The sequence below is a fragment of the Clinocottus analis genome, unplaced genomic scaffold (assembly GCF_023055335.1).
Source record: "Clinocottus analis isolate CAN_PGR_092001 unplaced genomic scaffold, fCliAna1.0.p SCAF_16, whole genome shotgun sequence".
Taxonomy (NCBI): domain Eukaryota; kingdom Metazoa; phylum Chordata; class Actinopteri; order Perciformes; family Cottidae; genus Clinocottus; species Clinocottus analis.
In genome coordinates, this window is record NW_027175887.1 from 6575727 (window position 1) to 6596082 (window position 20356).

At 41.1% G+C, this 20356-nt stretch overlaps 3 protein-coding genes across 4 annotated transcripts; all 3 read left to right on the forward strand.

The window, feature by feature from the left end:
* Positions 1 to 850: 850 nt before the first annotated feature.
* Positions 851 to 8241, forward strand: nmt1a (N-myristoyltransferase 1a). Its single transcript, XM_068579332.1, has 12 exons — positions 851 to 967; positions 3066 to 3171; positions 3536 to 3680; positions 3772 to 3890; positions 4428 to 4519; positions 4728 to 4844; positions 5257 to 5427; positions 5516 to 5624; positions 5718 to 5888; positions 5983 to 6147; positions 6236 to 6373; positions 6676 to 8241. Exons 1-12 carry the CDS (start codon positions 864 to 866, stop codon positions 6694 to 6696), a joined length of 1458 nt encoding a protein of 485 aa, XP_068435433.1. The 5' UTR covers positions 851 to 863; the 3' UTR covers positions 6697 to 8241.
* Positions 8242 to 8921: 680 nt separating this feature from the next.
* Positions 8922 to 14980, forward strand: retsat.2 (retinol saturase, tandem duplicate 2). Its single transcript, XM_068578650.1, has 11 exons — positions 8922 to 9125; positions 10124 to 10306; positions 10463 to 10704; positions 11630 to 11831; positions 11910 to 12107; positions 12202 to 12321; positions 12604 to 12742; positions 13132 to 13241; positions 13386 to 13555; positions 14208 to 14367; positions 14460 to 14980. The coding sequence occupies exons 1-11, from the start codon at positions 8966 to 8968 to the stop codon at positions 14606 to 14608; spliced, it is 1833 nt and encodes a 610-aa protein (XP_068434751.1). The 5' UTR covers positions 8922 to 8965; the 3' UTR covers positions 14609 to 14980.
* Positions 14981 to 15521: 541 nt separating this feature from the next.
* On the forward strand, positions 15522 to 20271 carry cdk21 (cyclin-dependent kinase 21). 2 transcript variants are annotated; one of them, XM_068577876.1, is made up of 8 exons: positions 15522 to 15598; positions 15684 to 16119; positions 16679 to 16811; positions 17315 to 17482; positions 17636 to 17745; positions 17896 to 17946; positions 18058 to 18190; positions 19588 to 20271. In XM_068577876.1, the coding sequence occupies exons 2-8, from the start codon at positions 15890 to 15892 to the stop codon at positions 19663 to 19665; spliced, it is 903 nt and encodes a 300-aa protein (XP_068433977.1). In that variant the 5' UTR covers positions 15522 to 15598; positions 15684 to 15889; the 3' UTR covers positions 19666 to 20271. The 2 variants fall into 2 exon arrangements, with proteins under 2 accessions (XP_068433977.1, XP_068433978.1); XM_068577877.1 differs by having other exon boundaries at positions 15529 to 15598; positions 15842 to 16119.
* Positions 20272 to 20356: the final 85 nt, after the last annotated feature.

Here is a 20356-nt window from a genome sequence, read left to right on the forward strand (position 1 = left end):
TCAAAATGCACTGTCCTATAGTGAATGCTTATTAGCAGACAATATATACAGGTGGTAATGATCCCCCTGAAAGAAAAATTAAGAATAATGCCAATTTTATCATAGAATGCGGACAACGTAAACAAAGCATTTGCAATAACAAGTATCAACAATAAACACAGACTTTAGTTCCAGCTTGCAACTACTTTATAAAGGACATCTTAATTGAAAGTAGTACCATACTTCTTTCATCACTTAAATTATAGCTTACATATTTTTAGTGGGTGAATGTAACAAAGTGCATTTAGTATGAATACAAATAATAATAGTAAGCAACATTTTCAAAACAATAATTAACCATGAATACAACCTTTATTAAAACGTACACCCATTTTATGAAGGGTGACTTATTTTCTTCATTTATAGTTATACCGTAGATCAGAATTGATTTGTTGATTATATGTTGTCTTATTAACCTGCATTCTAAAAGTAACTACAATTTTAAATGTAGTAGTAGAGTCAAATGTGCAATGTTTGTCTCTCATAGGAAGTGAACTATAAGTTTAGATGGGAAACTGCATGAAATTCAAATAATGAAGTAATGTGCAAGGACCTCAAAGTTGTAGTTGTACATTAACCTAACGATAAATGTATGTATTGTCAAAAAAGTGTTTTAATTTCCCTTCACGCACATAACATGAGTCTAATCGTGCACGAGTGCGAGAGTAGAAAGCCAGGCGCGTGTGTTTACTCCAGCCTCTTATAATAAGCAGCCACAAGAGGACAACAGTGAAGACATTTCCATCCCCGCTCTGAACCAATGGCATAAGGGGAGCTTTAAAGTCGTCGAGGGCACGCGGTGGCTCCTCACTTCCTGGTTGAAGATGGCGGATGAGAATGAGACAGCACCGATGCCGGAGAAAGAAGATGTAGAGGACCACGGACACTGCAGCGACTGTGAAAACGAAGAGCACCACTCTGACGATGGGTAAGAAGGCAGGCTTGGCAGCAAAGCGGTGTAAAATACGCCACGTCTTTGCACCCTTTATCAAAGCAGGATCAAACTAAAGCGTCGGGGAGCTGTCGAGATAGACAGCCATCGCTGGAGGTTGTCCCGTCCACTTGCCTTCACCCGATTGGTTAGAAACACCCTTCGCCTGCCAGCTCTTGGACGTGATTGGCTGAGAGAGCGTCAAGTCGCTCATGTGGGCGGGCTCTGGCGGTCTCCTACAGCTCTAATAGCAAGGCGTAGTATGGAGGTAGCAAACCCAAAGTAATGTTACGCTTGAAAATCAGTCATTTCATAATATACTGTCACTTGTACAACTTACAGACAAAGTCATGTTTTTATTTAAATCAAGCAGACAGTGAGATGTATTTACATTCATACATTGTCGGTTGCCTGCAACTGAAGCAATTCATGGCAACCCCAGTTGACATTTAGCAAGTTAGCATGCATGCTAGCATAGCTGTCAAACCCCTATTGTCTGTAAGTGGCTCGGGGTGCAGACTGCAGTCGATTTAAAAGTGAAACAAATCCTGCATGTTGTTTCACGTGCAGGTTGATCACCTCGTCTGTTTGGGCTGTCTTTGTTAACCAAGGAGTCAGCACGGCTTTTAATTCCCTCCTTTTAAAATATGAAATATCCCAAATAAGCCTAACCTCTGCTCTCCGGGAACAGGTTTTGATTAAATCATACTCCTTTTACTTCTGTTAATGTCAATGTTTTACCAGAGCGGTGACACACGAAAGGAGCATTAGCGTGCAAATATTAAGGCGTGTCCTGCTCCCGGTATAAAGGCGACTTCTGCCATTGGGGAGAGAGAAAGTGTTGCTCGACCGTTTCTGTGGCTTCTTCAAATAATTGAGTCCGACGTGACTTGTGACTTATCAATCTCACGCCTCCATGAGCTGTGAACAGTTTGATCACAGAGGGGATTTTATTTCATTGGCTGTTTCTTTATTTAATATTAAGAATTTTTCTGGTTCTCGTGAACCCGTTCAGTATTTCACGAGGGAAATCATGCAAACAAATGGAAAAGAAAGGACAATTTTGTGCAACAGCAGAATGTGTGTGTGTGTGTGTGTGTATATATATATATATATATATATATATATATATATATATATATATATATATATATATATATATATTCTCACACACACTTACTTTCTACCTAATCAACCGCTGCTGTGAGAAAAAATGATGACCCCATTTATCAATTGAGCAAATGTGAGCTTCACTTTTGCTCTTTTTGAGCAACATATGCAACTCCCCTGCACCCAACACACAGAAACAAAGCGTGGTTCTGGCTGCTAGCTGCTCTACTCTGTTGAAATGGAAGTCTGTGGAACAAACCATTGAATGTTTTGTTGTCCATTGTCCCAGTCCCTCACTGACCTCTCGCACGTACATACATGTACACAAGCGCATATACCATGCAGTCTTCTTCCTGAGGTCATGTGATTCACCATCTGTGCTGTTGTTACAAATACAAGCCAGTGCTTGGCCGCTCTGGTCTCTTGGACACTAATGAGATTATCCTCTGTAAGTATGTAGTCTCTCTTAGGTCAGAGGGTGGGATAGCTGGGTGGGGGTTTGTGTGGTTTCTCAGGTTTGAAATTCATCAGGAAATGGGGGTTTATGACACAGGCTGTGGGAGGGGGTTGCAAGGACTACCAGTGGCAAGTTTACACTTTCCTGTATCTATTTCAGTCACCTTTATCTGCTCCAGCAGGTGATGGAAAGGGACACAGTCCATATGTCTAGCCATCTGGACTACCATATGTGTTCTGCTGGTCGACCTGTGTAGTTGTTTAACCAACAGTGACTTTGTTTCATTACTAAAATATGAATGACTTTATTATCCAGGATTTGTAAAGCTGAAACAATCAGTCAATATAGTCTACCTGCATGGTTGTGTAGGTATAGTTCTAATTTGGTCTATGTTTTTACTGAAATGGTTTGAACGTATTGGGCCTATACTCTTTTGTGCCGTATTTCATACAAAAAAATTTGACCAGCACAGGGCTTTCCTCTGGGATAGGAAACTAATTTGCATGCCTTCTATTTCTGTCTTCCTAGTGACAGGGGTCTGGGTGACGACACTGGTGCCAAAAAGAAGAAAAAGAAGCAGAAAAAGAAGAAGAAATCTGGTGCCACAGAAGCTGCTCAGGACCCCCTTGCCAAGGCAGGAAATCCTTAATTTATGAAGTGATAATCAAAATCAAAGGGTTGGAACGCCTACAATTCAAAAGGAAAACAAAAATATTTTACTGCAGGTCTGATTTGCCAACATTTTGAGTTAGAGTTCTACTACAAGGATGGTTAAATCCTTCAGAAGTCGTGATGCAGCTTCCTGTTGTGGACGGTGCCATGTAGAAATCTGTTCATTCTTTGCTCACAGGGTGGTGCTGTGCTGGTTAGACACTGCGTGGTTACATCCACACCATTACATGTCTTATGTACCTTGGCCCTCACACCAAACAAATTAGAAAATGATTAATTTGTGTAGACTGACCCTTTTAACCCAGTTGATTTATATCTGTGAACAGGTGAATTCATTGCCAGCTGATAAGCTACAGGAGATCCAAAAGGCCATTGAACTGTTCTCTGTAGGCCAAGGCCCGGCCAAAACCATGGAGGAGGCAACTCGGAGGAGTTACCAGTTCTGGGACACGCAGCCTGTGCCCAAGCTCGGTAAGTCATTAGTCAGAGCTGTCAGTTGTTCTCCGAGACATATATTGTAGATATGTGTGCTTATGTCAGACTCTGGTATGATTTCCTTCAGGGGAGACTGTGACATCACACGGCTCCATTGAACCTGACAAAGACAACATTCGTGAGGAGCCCTACAGCCTTCCGCAGGGCTTCAGCTGGGACACCCTTGACTTGGGGAACGCTGCTGTGGTAAGAGAGCGCACGCACACGCGAATGCACACACACGAGAGGAATTCACCTTTTTAGTAACAAGTTCCTGGACTTTGATTTTTACTTGTAATGTAAACATATCCTTTATTCATTGCTGTCAACTCTTCAGGTGTGTAATTGCTGATGAATGACTGCTGTAATATAGCTGAACTGTAACGCTGAGTTCTACAAAGTTTACAGTTGACTTTAGAGTGAAAATGACAGGAGCAAAAGAAAACAAAGTTGTAGTTTGCATTATGCAAAAATAAGCTTATTGCCTAATTTTCTCAGTTATTGGAGATATTCTTAATACCAAGATGTTAAGATCCCAGTATCTGCAATTGTATTTTTAATTTATATTGAAAGCACAATATGTGTAAGATTATAATGTATTGTTAGAGAAGGGAATTGCTAGAATTGATGCAGGGGAACGGGGGAAGTTGACAGAGCATTAGCAAGAATGAATCACATATACACACAGGAAAATAAAGATACAAAATGTCTAATGTCTAATTCTGTTGTTTCCTGTAAAACCAGCTCAAGGAGCTTTACACCCTTCTCAACGAGAATTATGTTGAAGATGATGACAACATGTTCCGATTTGACTACTCCCCCGAGTTCCTCCTCTGGTATTTTTTTTCATAACTGATTTTCTTCCATTTTACACCTGGCAAAGATGTTACATTTAAATGCTAAACACTACTTGATATATCTGGACAGCAAACCCTTTTTTTGGATTTGCATGGATTAATTTATTTTTTTTATCAAATATGAATGCAGATGATTGCAATACATCGATCTGTTTTATTTATTGACTGACTTCTCGCTCTCTCTCAGGGCCCTGCGGCCCCCTGGCTGGTTGCCCCAGTGGCATTGTGGGGTGAGAGTGAACTCCAACCAGAAGCTAGTGGGCTTCATCAGTGCCATTCCTGCTTCTATCTTTATCTATGACATGTAAGTGAACACAACACTGCAGTGTAAAAGTATAATAGATTAAATCAAATGCATCCTATGCTATGTGAAATCTATTGTTCTGTTTTATTATCTCACTCTGTTCCACATTACATTCACTCTGTGAATATATATTTTTAGCAGGTACTCTTTTACGATCTAATAAAACATGTTCTGTGTAGCGTCTACTTTTATGAGCTTTTTAAAACTGCCATAGTGTTGTTAAATACAATATAATATAAATATAATATAGAGCACAGTCTTGTACTTTACAGTGAAAGTACAATTTATCAATTATTTCTGTGAATTGTGTTTTTCTGATTTTTAAATGTGCAACACGTATTCACTGTTGTCATTCTGGTGTGAGTTTGTTGCAGAGTTGCTCACTTGATGCATTCTTTTTCCTGATGTTTAGAGAAAAGAAAATGGTAGAGATCAATTTCCTATGTGTCCACAAGAAGCTTCGCTCCAAACGAGTTGCTCCCGTTCTGATCAGAGAAATCACCAGACGGGTCAACCTGCAGGGCATCTTCCAGGCAGTTTACACTGCTGGAGTGGTCCTGCCCAAACCTGTGGGCACATGCAGGTGAGTCAGACAGAATAGTTCTCCACATACTCTATGCACATACTCTTCTCTTTTCTTCTTGATTCACAAATCCAATTTCTTTGCACAGGTACTGGCATCGCTCTTTGAACCCGCGCAAACTAATCGAGGTGAAGTTCTCCCACCTAAGCAGGAACATGACGATGCAGCGCACCATGAAGTTGTACCGTCTGCCTGACGTGAGTGAAAACACACTTATTTGACAAACACAAATAGGCCACCAAGTTCTGCCAAGCCTTTATCCTTCTCCTCCATTGGTTTTGCTCTTTCAGGTCCCTAAGACTTCAGGTCTGCGGACGATGACCAAGAAGGATGTCCCACTTGTGCATCGCCTTCTCCGCGAGTACCTGAGCCAGTTCAACCTGGTGCCTGCCATGAACCAGGCAGAGGTAGAACACTGGCTGCTACCTCGGGAGAATATTATCGACACTTACCTGGTTGAGGTAAAGACATTTTTAATGTAATTCTGTCTTAAACCATCTCTCTACTCTGTTTCACTCTAACAGGGCTTTCTAAAAATGTATGTTCTCTTGACAGAACGATGGCAAGGTAACAGATTTCCTGAGTTTCTACACACTGCCCTCTACCATTATGAACCACCCAGTGCACCGTAGTCTAAAAGCAGCGTACTCCTTCTACAACGTGCACACCACCACCACCCTGCTCGACCTGATGTCTGACGCCCTCATCCTGGCCAAATCGGTTTGTTCCTCTTCAATCCATGTGTGTGTTCTCTGTGTAGTTAACTCTCAGGGAATTAATGAGTTTTTTTCTTTTTCTCAATATCCAGAAAGGGTTTGATGTCTTCAACGCACTGGATCTAATGGAAAACAAGACTTTCTTGGAGAAGCTTAAGTTCGGCATCGGTGATGGAAATTTACAGTATTATCTGTACAACTGGAAGTGTCCCAGCATGGGCTCAGAAAAGGTACATATATAGTGGCAATATAACAGCCTCACAGTATCTGCAGGACTTGAAAAGTCTTTAAATGCTATATACTATGGATCTATATATTGCTACATAATCCTAGAGTCTATACTCCACACTGGTTTTCCATTAAACTTGCATCCCTTGGCCAATTTGACCATCAAATAAGTAGTATTTGTTATTCTATGTGATCTTAAAATGTCTTGATTTTTAATCTGGTGAACCCTGAAAATAGTTTTGTAACCTTACGTTTCCCAAATACATGTCTGTAATTGCTTTCCTCGTATGTCCACCTTTCTCAGGTTGGGTTGGTACTGCAGTGACATCCCTTTACTCCATGAACACGTGTCACCAATAGGCCAGGAGACTGCACCATCGCACTGACCACCTGACAGATGGACTGATGACTTCCTGCTTCAGGAAAGGAAAACCCACCGCCCATTTTTACTTTTTGACCTTTTGAACTTTGACCTGCACTACCGCTGCCAGGCAGGGAGGCAGGGAGAGCCTCGCTGCTGTTCCTGCTCCCTCGATCACATGGACCTTAAGCCATTGTTACCATCCCAAACAACTGTATTTCATCTGAGAGAGCTCTTGGCATATCTACAAATGTAGAAGACATGTAAATAATATCAAACTTCCGATTATGCCCTAACACATACAGACTAGAACCTAACGTTCTGTTTGATTCCTAAATGTTGGAAGTGCTTTTTGCAGTTAAAATAAATCTGTCATTCTTAAGCTTTAGAGAAAAACTAAGTAAAATAAAAAAATCTAATTGATGAAAAAATATTTTAAAAAGGAAATGGTTAAAAATGCGAGGTAATAAATACCAAAAGTGGACACCAGATAAGGGCTTCTGTTAAAATGTTTTTTATCACGCTTTACCCCATCTTTAAAAAAAAAAAAAAAAAAAATCAGATAATTCTCATCGAAGCCTCTATCATTATGGATAAGATGTTTACGCCTTCTCGAGGTTCTTTTCATCTGCATTAACTCTCATGACCTCAGCATACTGCACTAACAAACGAAGCCCTGAAACTCAGACTATCAATGGACCAACTCAGTTGGAGGTTTGGATGAGGTTCGACTGCCACACGGAGGTTGAATGCACTCTGATGGGGTTCATGTAACACATGGCAGGAATCAGATTTGTGATGACACTTCTTGATTTAAACTGTGCTCCAGTTTCAATGTCCACCCGTATGGGCTCTCAGGTTTTGTCAAATGTTCCTGAAAAGTAAGAGCGTAGGTTGAAATGGAAAGTGTGTGAGGGTGATTTTTAGGACTTTGACCTCATTTGCGTGAGGGAATCACACAGTAAGTCTTAAAAAATAGTCATAAAGAGTAATATAATAAGATGCACCCATGAGAAAAACTGAAAGATCTGCCGAGTTTAAATGCACAAAGCACGGCCTGTGTTTAGTTCTTAGCTGCTAGGTAATTGATCAAGGTTTAATATGTTGACCTAAATTATGCTTTTATGAGCTTGATTTAGAGAGTTAAACAAAAACAATCTACAGAATGAGCACTCCAGGTAACATTACAGCATTTGGAGCTCGACGCGGATCATGCAGGTGTTTAAAGTCTTGAAGATTCAGAGTAGATGTTGGAACTGTGAAAAGCCGTCTGGACTTCCAGGACATTGTGCAGAGCGAGTGGTGATGATGACGACTGGGGACATGCCCCACTTAGTGTTTCTGATGTAAAATGCATGGTTCTATTTGCAAACTGACGTAAAAGAAGAATGGGTCTCTTGGTGTTTTGATGCAGGTAAAGAATGTGAAGATGCAGGTGATTTCTTTTTCTTCTTTTTTGGAGCAAAAAATAAAATCTAGAAGTTGCTGTGAGGATTTTGTAAGGTTTTTGTCGGAGCATATTTACGCAGGATATCAAATCAAACAATTGCTAAGTTTCATTAAACCCACCTCAAGAACCATGTGTTTTGGTTATTAGGACTAGATCTATTCTTAAGTGTATGGTGATACAGCTAAATGTAAAAGCAAGTATGTTAAAACATTTTTCTTCTTTGTCAAACTATTGTGACCAAGATCAAGACTGAGTTATCATGCAGCAACATTGTTTTCCAACGCATGAGGCAAATTATACATTTTGCTTTTGTTTCAACTACTAACAGATGTGCATGGTTTTAACAGTTGAAACAAGTAATGCTGATCTACCGTACATATACACTACTACAAATTCTACTTTAATAGTAATAATTATTCATACAGGACTTAAAAAGAAAATGTATATAATTAGGAATTACTAAAGAAAATCTGATAATTATATTTTATATTTTCATATGAATTATTTTTTATATTCATGATAATGTTCTTGGTGGTTTGATTAGTTTGTATACTTTATAAGCGTCACCAAGGTCAAGCAGACCCTTGTTTTCCAATTATGAAACAGTAGGGGTCTGGTTTCCTCTGTTCTTCTGTCTCACACTGAACCTGACGCTGATTGGTCGGAACCGCTGATGCCGGCATCACGTGTCCGAATGGACGAATCTAATTGGCCAGCACTGTAAAAGGTGACAGGGAAGTAACGCGGAACTGTACAGTCGGAGTTGTTGGGAAATCTGGCACGATGTTGCTCAGTATCGGGATAGTTTGTGTCGCTTTGGTCATATTTATATATAAATATGTCTTCAGCAGCTCCGGGCCCAATCCCTTTGAGACGGACACTCGTGAACCGTTGAAAAAGATGGTTCACAACAGGAAAGAGAAAAATAAAGTGCTGAAGCAGGGTGAGTTGCAGCCAGCATTGAGTTGCCAAACTCGTTACTGCATGTTAGCAATGTGTTTAGTTGAAAAATATTTGAAGGGAATTTGAATTGAATGATACAATGTATTGAGTAATCAACTGCAAATCTCTACAAAGTCAACGTTGCAGGTCAAAGGGTCGCTAGAAGAATGCGGCAGTGTGGAATATAACCTGTCATGCTACTTTAGTGGGGACCAAGTACAGTGTTGTGACGTTAACTAGAAGTGTCTATTTGAAGCAAATAGTTGTGATATGTGCCTTCGATTCAAAGTAACATTGGCAAGGCATTGTTTCTTCCCTCAGAGGTTGTAATTCAAAATAAACTGCTATTTTGCAAACAAAAATAATCTATAAAAACATATCTGTGTCCAGCATTTCAAAGCTTGTTGCTTTTCTGCTCTGTATATTGATGAAAAGTAAATATATTTAAGCTCTGGAATCTTATCATTTTCCCTATTTTCTGACATTTTATTGACTGAGTCCTAAAAAGAGATAGATCGATAATGCAAACTATTGTTAGTGGCTGCCCTAACTCATTGCACACACATCTTCATCCAAATATGTATTCAAAACTGAATTATTTCAAACCATTTGGCTTGAAGACACTCTCCTATAGCTAATATTGCAAAGTTACATGTGTCCTGAATCGTGATGATGTTGAGTGTGAAGTGGATTTTAATTGTGATTGACTGCCAAAATCGTATTTGGTATTGATTGTTTTTAATCAATTATTCCAAAATATCGCACACAATATCTGTCTTGCCAACAGTTCACGAACAGTTTACAGTTTTTAACAGAGAAAAGCAGTACATTCTCACATTTACGAAGCTGGAACAAAGCTATATAATATTGGTTAACATTTTCATTGATGCTCTTCATGTCAATCCACTGAACAGTAAACATTTGTTCTCCTAATAGAATCCTCAGCTATTTGTGCCGCATCTATGCCGTTGTTTGAATATGTTGTTGCCTTTTCGTTAGGTTTTCTGGCCAGTCGAGTACCCGACAACCTGGATGCCGTCATCATCGGCAGTGGGATTGGAGGTCTCGGGCTTGGGGTGCTGCTCGCCAAGATTGGAAAGAAAGTCCTGATTCTGGAGCAGCACGACCGTGCTGGAGGATGCTGCCACACGTTCACTGAGAAGGGCTTTGAGTTTGATGTTGGTGAGAAGAATATGTCGCACCTAAATAAAGACGTTTCTGTGAAGGTTTCATTTGTTGTCGCTTTGTGGGAAGTGACTGCAGCAATCCTTTTAACACCAGAAAAAAAACTAACACAAACTTGACCGCGTCCACCTGTTTTCTGCCGTCCTCCTTCAGGAATCCACTACATCGGCGACCTGTTGGAGCACAAGCCGTTCCGCTGCATGCTGGACAGCATGACAAACGGCCAGCTGCAGTGGGAGCCTCTGGAGAATCCGTTCGACCAGGTTGTGCTGGGACCTCCTGAAAACCGCCGGCAATATCCCATCTACAGCGGCAGGACCCGCTTCCCAGAGGAGCTGAAGAAGTGCTTCCCTGGTGAGGAGAAGGCCATCGATGAGTTCCTGAAGCTGGTCAAGGTAGGATCTTTGTGATCAGGGCAAAATATAACTATGGAGAATATGTTTCAGTTATTATCTACCCATTTCTAACTAACCCTTGCGTATTTAAATGTGGAAAATGCCTCCTACCCCAGTGAACTGTGTATTTATAAACTTTAGCACGGAGAGGCTTTATTATCCAGATTTCTGTTGATGTTGTCACTGATATTCTTCACGGGCTCAAGGGTTGCTGAGTCAAAGGTCGGCGGGATTAGCAAGGCCCCCTATTAGCTGAGTTGTTGCATCATTATAACCAGACTGAGTTGCAACAGCATTTTGCTTTGACGGACAGATAAAGGAACATCACTGTCTTTATCGTGGTGGAGGATCAGGAACGCCTGGAGGGAATTTCAAACAATTACATTTGGCAAAGCCGTCCGCTTGGCCTTTTGGATGAACTAATTAGATTGTGGAGGTCAAAGGTCAGCCACCTCATTGAACACGTTCTTGGCCAAAGCTCATTTTAGTCCGACATGAATGCAAACTGCAATTTATAGGAGGCAAACGCTAGGCGCTAATTGTAGTTTTCAATTTATTAGTGATTTATTTTGACAAGCGGAAACAAAAAAAGGCAAAAAAGAAGAGTCAAAAAAAAAAGTAGTCAGAGTAGATGGATTCATATTTACAAAGTTGCCTTATGATACATTAACTTTTCAATTTGACTCAGTTTATTTCATGACACTAAAGACAATATTTTTAATAATTTTGTCCATAGTTTCAATCAATATGTATTTTTCTCTACTTCCTTTTGTGTATTTGTTTATTTTCCCAGGGAAAGTGCATCCTCACACAGCTAATGTCCAATTCTACAGTTCCTCTCACAATTTTTTACCTCGATAAATGCACTTTAATTGCCGGTCTATTACAGATCATCATCTGTGTGTCTTGTGTGTTCTGTCTGCAGAAAGTCGGGCGGGGCATTTGGCTCCTCGCTCTGCTGAAGATTTGCCCGGTCCCCTTAGCCAAGTTCCTGGTCTACACCGGTCTGGCCAAACGTCTGTCCTTCTTCTTCAAAATGGCACCTCGCAGCCTGACGGAGGTGGTTAATGAACTGACGGAGAACAAGGACCTCAGGGCGGTTTTCACCTACATCTTCGGCACCTACGGTAGGCCGAGCAGTCGTCCTGGTGGTGAGATCAATCTATTCGTACCTAACCCGCTCATCATTCGTGTTTCCTTCTCAGGTAACAAACCAAAGGACAGCAGTTTTGCCATGCACAGCTTGCTGGTCACCCACTACCTGAACGGTGCGTGGTACCCAAAAGGCGGAGCCAGTGAGATTGCCTACCACATGATCCCCATCATTGAGAAGGCCGGTGGAGCTGTTCTGGTCCGAGCGCCGGTCAATCGCATCCTGTTCAATGATGCCAAGGAAGCTTGTGGTGATTTCCTCAGTGTTTCTATACACGGTCGCATCACACAGCTCCCAGTGGCAGGACACTCACTGTGTGTGTGTTTTTTTTTCCATTGTTGCAGGTGTGAGTGTCATGAAAGGCCAAGAGGAGGTACATATCCATGCCCCGATGGTCATCTCTAATGCTGGCTTTTTCAACACATACCAGAAGCTGCTGCCTAAAGAGCTCCAGGCCATGCCGGGTAGGGACTGCAAACAGGGATTATTTGTTTATTTTAACTTTAAACGGTCCACTCTTTAGTCTAGAAAATGCTGAGGTGACGAGATCGAGTAGCTTTTAGGTTTGGCCAACAACCCAAGCCCCAAAGATGAGTTAAGCATTGGCTGATTAGTTAAGCAATCATTTCAGTGTAAGCTGCAAAACAGTACTTGTTTTAATTTAAAAAATAATAATTAAGGCAATGACTTGCATGATTAAGTATGATTTTTATCTGAGAGCTTGTCCCGTGTGATGTGACACTCAGAGATCCAGAAGCAGTTGAGCATGATGAAGAACGGTGATGGTGGCCTGAGTGTATTTGTGGGTCTGAATGGAACCAAGGAGGAGCTGGGCCTGAAAGCAAACAACTACTGGATCTTTGCAGAGAACAATTTTGATGAACTGTATGTTGTTTTTGCATCTCTCATCTGTTGCTTGCATTCCAAGCTCTTATTCAAGTTACGGCCAAACACATACATAGCTGTGTCTTTTTGTTTTACAAGTTCTGGCCACTACAAACTCAAGCTGTACATTTCAAAAGGCCTAAATTCTTTAGTTGTAAACTTTATACGGGTATAAAGTTGCTCTAGTTTAATACAGTGTGTCAGAGAGAAATACAAGCTCTGCGGAGATGTTAGTCACTGCAAAAACACACTGAACAACAGCAACTGTAAAGAGCTTTTCGTCCATATTTTATTTTAATTTCAAAATGAACACGTGGAACATAATGTATTCGATTCAGCTATGTCCTGTCTGATGAGAATTCACCCAAATGATCTGTTTTGTTTCTAAGCGTGGAGAATTATTACAATGGAAAGAGGGAGGAGTCTGCTCATAAAGTACCGCTCCTGTTCGTGGGGTCTCCATCGGCCAAAGATCCGACCTGGGAGGAGAGATCACCAGGTACAGACGCTGTGATGTCATGCCACGTGTCCGTTTTTACAGTGAAGTTGGGTTATTGTGTGAACTCCACAACAATGTGGTGTTCTGTGTTGTTTGTTTGTGTGTGTGTTTTTACCAAAGATATTCTCTTTTTCTTCACATTAGGAAAGTCCACCATGAGTCTGGTCAGTTTTGCCAACTACAAGTGGTTTGAGGAGTGGAAGGATGACAAAGTGTCAAACAGGTCGCCTGAATACAAGGAGCTGAAACAGGCTTTCATCGACTCCGTTCTAAAGGTGGTTTTGGATATCTTCCCCAAGATAACCAGAGACAAGGTAACGCTTCTGAGTCGGCCTGCTGTCCTCTCGCTGCTCCATTAGCTATGGATACTGTATCTTCTAGAGATTTATCACAAACTTGTCTCACTTATTGAGGGTAAAAAGACACTCCTGGGTTACAACTACTTCACCGACATGAATTTACCAAAATGTGGGAACATCTGTGTCCTCTGTTCTCAGCCAGGAACAGAATAGTCAGAACTTTGTTTTTGTTGTTGTTGCTGCATTGAAATTGAAAACTGCAAAATGTGGTAGATCGCTGTGAGTTTAAATCAGTGATGCAGGAACTCTGTTTTCCTCCTACGGCTGCTAATGTTTGAGTGTATTTCAGAAGATGGGTTTGTCTCACTAAAGGAATGTGTGATTGTATAACTTTTTTTTAATGCCTTTTTACAAGAATATCTTTTTAAGAAGCTATTCTTTGAAGTAAATTATTGTAATTGAATCATTTTATTATCACATTGTTTTTGATGTTGTGTTCTTGGTTTTATGTAGCTTATAACTCACAATTGCCAGAAAGAAAGGCGGTTTATATGTTGACCGCTAAAGTAATGTGGGCGGTTATGCAGAAATCTAAAACCAATCTAGCTTTCCTGGCTTTATAAACATATAAATATACATATGCCTGTTTTTTTGTGTGTGTGTGTAGATTGAGTACATCGAGGCTGGCACCCCCATCACAAACACACACTATATCGGAGCTCCCAAAGGTGAAATCTACGGAGCGGATCATGGCATCGCCCGATTCAGCCCTGAACTCAACGCTACAGTGAGACCTCAGACTCCGCTGAAGAACCTCTATCTGACGGGTGAGACCACCCGTGCAGCATAATATCACCCGGAGGTCGCCTCCGATTCCTGACAGGACTTCAGTACATGTGGTGTGCTTTTTGTGTTGCAGGTCAGGATGTGTTTTTGTGCGGCTTCGCTGGTGCTCTCGCTGGAGCGCTCACCTGCGGCTCGGTCATCCTCAACCGCAACCTCCACCTGGATGCCATCGGCTTGGCAAAGAAAATAAAATTCACAAATTCCAAATTGAAAGAGGAGTAACTTCCTGTAAACATTCAGCTGAGTGACTGTGACAACCCTAATGAAATGAGCACTTACGTCTCCCTGCATAGCGACCCAGATTAAACCTAACAAACAACTTGTTCTTCCCAGAAAAAACTGGAAAAATGAGTTTTTCCTCACCAACTCCCACAGAGCTGTGCCTGGATGTAACATTTTTTAGTTTTGTTTCAACAGTCAACCTGCACTTGTCAAAGCGAACATGACCTCAAGTGTCTCAAATACCAAATGTTGAAAGTCATCTGCAGTTCGTTGTGTTCTATTTCATTGTAACGTGCCTTTGCAGTGAACTCTTAACTCTGTGCCTGAGGTGTGTTTTGAGTTTGAAGTTGTATCATGTTTGATCCCTTGTAAGAATATTAAAGGGTACAAACAATGAATTGGTTGCAGTTTGGTCTTTGGTGTACTATTTATACATTTTTGTCAACAGGTTAATGTAATTCTTAATGTACTCTTAATGTAATTTCTAACTGCACCTACTTTTATTGCACCTCCTGAAAGTCACATCTCAAAATAAATATATAAACATATCCTATCCCAATAAAATTAAACAAATTCACTTTGCTGGTAATTACAATGACATACACTAAAATGTGTAAACTTACATATGGCCCATTCAATTCAAAGCTCAGTCAGTGTGTTGTTGAAGTTGAAACCTGCTGTGCTCTTTTATCTGGTAATAGTCTGGAAACCACGACTTTTATGTTTACTTGTTTATATATGTTGTTTATGTGCACTATAACCTCAGTGCATTGCTTGCACCTGAACGCAGCATATGCCTGCAGTAACATTGACAGCAGCAGCGAGCACGTGTACACGAAGTGGGCACATTTTGAGCTTTCTGATTAGTTGGCGAATAAAAGGGGAGTGATTTTAATTTTTTTAAATCATTTTCTGATGCTGGCCGCTGTTAATGCTCCCAGTTTCCTGCAGCCGGCGGCACGGAGGCCAAAGGGCGCTCAGCAGTCTGAGGTAAAGTATAAACACCAGATGCGCCGGAGTTCAATGAAACACTTATTATTAATTGCGTCACAACATTGTTATTATGTTATTACAGGTGGTTTGCGGCTGCGGTCTGGCAGGAGTTACCTCCAAGCTAACCGGCAAACCTCCATTTACGCAGAGCCTCGTTGGCTAGCTTACTCTTTGGCTTGAACTAAGCATTGAACACAATAAAAAAAATCGACATATTTCGCTGTTGTCATCCTAAAACAGACTATTATCTAGAAAGGCCAGGCTAAATAATCGCAAATCTGGAAAATCATGGATTTCTGCACTAAGCCTTTGTGCTACGAGCTGCTGGCAGAAGTGGGAGAAGGCTCCTACGGGAAAGTGTACAAAGCCAGGGAGCTGGGGGAGAAACAGCGCCTCCTGGCGGTGAAGAAATTCAACATCCCCGGTGACTCGTCGGAGACCGGGATCCCTGCCTTCATGATCCGCGAGGTGGCGCTGCTGCGTAAGATGAAGTACTTCAACCATCCCAACATAGTCGAGTAAGTTTGTCTGATAGTGCACTCAGTTGCCACTTTATTAGGTACACTTCTTTTTTATATTACGCAGTGTAACACAACAGTACATACATCATGAAGGGTTTAATGTTCATTTTGTGTTGATTTTGTTGGAGAGGACTGGATTCAAATAAGGAATATAGTTCATATAGAGAGGGCTTTCAGATATTCAGCCTACTTTCAGTGATTAAATTAGGGTGGACAAAAAAAGGTAATATAGACATTTATTTATCTCTCGGGACAATGTTGTGCAGCAGTTTTAAGGAAAGAGTGCAAATATGTAATGTCCACAATGCAAGGTTAATGGGTAAGTTGCTCATAGAGACATGTATGAGAAGAACATGTGTCTATGTTATAAAACAAATATCCAATCTCAAGTACCAATATGTGTATATTGTCAACTCTGAATGTTCCCCATCTTATTGCACATGTCCCATAAGCATAATACACTTGTCACCTGCAACAAACTACATCCTCCAAAATGAATACCACGGTTGAAATGACACCCCTCTCTGTCCCTTAATATGCTGATTTAAACGTCCAGGCTGTTGGAGGCCTCTGCTGTGCCAGTGGGCAGGCGCTTGGACCTCACTCTGGTGCTGGAATATATTGACCAGGACCTGTCCGTCTACCTCTCCAAGGCTCCTGCTTCTGGACTGAGCCGTGACTGTATTAAGGTGTGGACTCATCACCCGACTTATCATCGCAGAGATCCGTGTATTTAAGTCTGGAAAAAGCACTGAAGCAAATACTTGGATACCTATTTAAAAAAAAGAAAGAAAGGGGAAAATACAGGGGCGGGTTCTCTGCAGATACAGACACCAACACACACTTAAAGTGCATCTTAAGTGATGTCTACTTATTGTTCCAGCATAGCATACCCAGTTGAAGCATTTTAACTGCCTGTGTATTATTTTGAAAATATCAAAGTGTATTATAAGACCATGTCGCTGCTTTTCCATTGTTCATGTGACATCTTTACCAATAACTATATGACTAACTGAGTGTTACCGGCCTTTTAATATCTTCTGACTTCCAGTTAATGAAAATCCCTCTGTATCCACAAGTAAAAAATATCAATAAGTGATGACTTTTAAAATACAGAGATATATTCAGTGTAAAAGAAAGGTCCCAGTTTTTTGGCCCATCTCTCCAGCCATCGTGTTGTCTGTCTGTACAGGATGTGATGCAGCAGCTGCTGCGCGGATTGGACTTCCTGCACACCAACATGGTGCTGCACCGCGACCTGAAACCTGAAAACGTTCTGGTCAGCAGCCGTGGAGAAGTCAAGATTGCAGACTTTGGACTGGCACGCATCTACACCTTCAACATCGCTCTCACTCCAGGTGTAAGTGAGGCCACGCATAGAGAAGAGAGTGAAGGCCGAACAGCAATTGACCATTTTAGAGCCTGTTTATTTCCTCTCTCCTTAACCTGAGGTGAAACCTTTTCTTGTCCCCGGCCGTGAGTCTTGATCTCACACCTCGTCCTCTCCGTTCAGGTGGTGACGCTGTGGTACAGAGCTCCCGAGGTGCTGCTGAACACCGTCTACATGTCCACAGTGGACATGTGGAGCGCTGGCTGCATCTTCGCTGAACTCTTCCTCCTGAGGTAATGTGTCCGTGTCTGGCTGGAGGAGATATGGAGGCACTGGAGAGTGTAATTTTGGAGGTAAAACATTCTCCCTTGTTGTCAAGACAGAGATAGAGTTACAGTCTGACGCTGGTTGTTCTTTGTTCTTTGAACACCTGTCTCCCACAGACCTCTGTTTCAGGGATACACAGAGGTACAGCAGCTGCAGAAAATCTTTGAGTGAGTCACTCTCTCTCTCTCTCTCTCTCTCTCTCTCTCTCTCTCTCTCTCTCTCTCTCTCTTTCTCTCCCTGCTGCTGCTTAGTTTTTTGCTTCACTGTGTGTTTTTCAGTGTGACAGGTTTGCCCAGCGAAGACGACTGGCCCAAGGACAGCCCGATCTCGTACCCCGTCAACTGGGGACTGAAGAGCTCCGGCACCAAACTGCTGCACAACCTGAGCCCCGAGGAGAACGACCTACTAACTGTGAGCAGATTTGTGTGTCTGTCTTCATGAGTTACACTCTGATTTTAAGTTTCAATTAGTTTAGAAACAGAATGAATAAATGCCCTTTTGATGAAGTATATATTTGATGTACGGACGATATGGACACATTGTTATAATGCTGATATAATTTATGATTTAATTGATGAATCTCGCAGAGATTTGCCAGTAGTTTGTTTTATCAAGAAGGCAAACTTAATAATATTTACAAACTGTATTTTATATGGCGCATTTTATGCAGAAATGCAGCTCTGAGTGCTTTCGACATAAAACAGGAAAATAAGATTGACAATAAAACACACTTAATAAAAGAAGATCCAGATCAAAAATAAGAGTAACTAGAATACATAAAATAAGAGAATATAACCCACAAAATGATGACGATAATATTGAATTCACTCTACTGTTTTCTTTTCTACATCAGTGGTGGAGATGAAATTTGTGATAACAAAAAGTATTTTGCCTCAAGTACACTCTGCATTTCCACTGCATGGCTCCACTCGGCTCACTTGGAACTGCTCTTTTTGGTTTTCCATGCATAAAAGTTGTGGATAGTACCTGGTACTTTTTTTAATGTTACCTCATTCGAGCTTTCAAGTGAGCTGAGCAGATACTAGATGGTGATGTTAAAACCATGCAGACCTCTGTACTGCAAGTACCTCGTACCACAAGGCCGCTGAGTTGAACCGAGCTGTCAGCCTATCGGTCTCCGACCAGCAGCTTTGTGAGAATGTACTCCAGCAATGTGTTGATCAGTTTGTGCTTCCTGTGTATTGCCATACATCTGGGTCACAGACGTACCCATTGTTTCTCTAACACATATTTAATATCTAAAAACCCCAGGAGGTCGTTTGAAAACACCCATCGCTGTTATGAAGATCACTCGTAAATTCTTAAATATTCCTTTGCTCGATAAAACGAAAATATTTTTAACCTCTTTCCCAAATGTGATTTGAAGTAAGTTGTTCTCCAAAGCCAGTAAGAGTCATCCTCTGGGAACCAGGATCATCTGTGCAAAAGTTAATCACATTCAGTCAAACAGTTGCTGAGATAGTTCAGTCTCCACCCAAGTGTGGAATGACCAGCGTTGATATCCCCACAGCCATGATGCCAAAAATAGCCAATATTTTCTACCGACAGCTTCACAATACCTAAAGAGTTGCACGCTTATCTGTGTTTGATGTCATTGTAAATAGATGCTTTTGTTGTGTTTTCGGCTACCTGTCAAACGTAATATGTCGTCACTGCTTCACAGTGGACGATTTACAGACCATTCAAATATTTCTCTTAAAACAAAAGGATCACACTTTCATCACTGAGACTTTGCTCAGCTCTTTTCTCCGAGTTGTTCGTAAGGTGTGACCTCTCCTTACCTGCAGAAATGTTTGGCATTCAGACCGAGCAGTCGCATCTCAGCTGCCAAAGCCCTGGCCCATCCCTTCTTCATGAAGCACTGAAGCTTTGGAAGAACAGAAACGTCTTCTCTACCTTCAGCCAGACCAACTAATGCCATAACATCCCTCGTACACTTTGCAGCAGGAGAAACTGTGGTGAGGGTCCAGTGAACGCCTTTGCAGCCTTTTAGCATCAGTGTATAGAAAGGCATAATGAAACACAGTGAAATATATTTAGAAAAACATTCCATTGTGTATTTGATAAGCAAAACATGAGACATTTTTGATTTACTTGACAAGCCTTCTTATGAGCGTAGTAAAGCATGTTATTTGATTTTTGAATGATTTGATTTGAATTTGATAGTACGCTGTGTATTTCCACAAGACGTAGTACTACTTTGTTGTTGTTGAGTGTTACCATTAAAAATAACAATTCTGTTTTTCTGTCAACTCCAGACAACACTATTATGAGCACCTTTAAGTTGGTTAAATGTTTTTTTCACCTGAACTTCTTTGTTCTAGACTCGTACATGAAGTCCTTTCTTTTTGTTATTGTGGTGAAGATATTTATGGTGTCATCACTGGAACGGATGGCACCTGTATTTATGTTTGTATTGATAGATTGCACGCAATATTTTTTTTTCCTCCATGAGTTGCACTGTTCATTCAAGAAGCATTTCTATAAATAATTGTCTCTCAAACCCCGTCTCTGGATTTGAATGCAACACTATCCATCGCTGATACATTCAGGTTT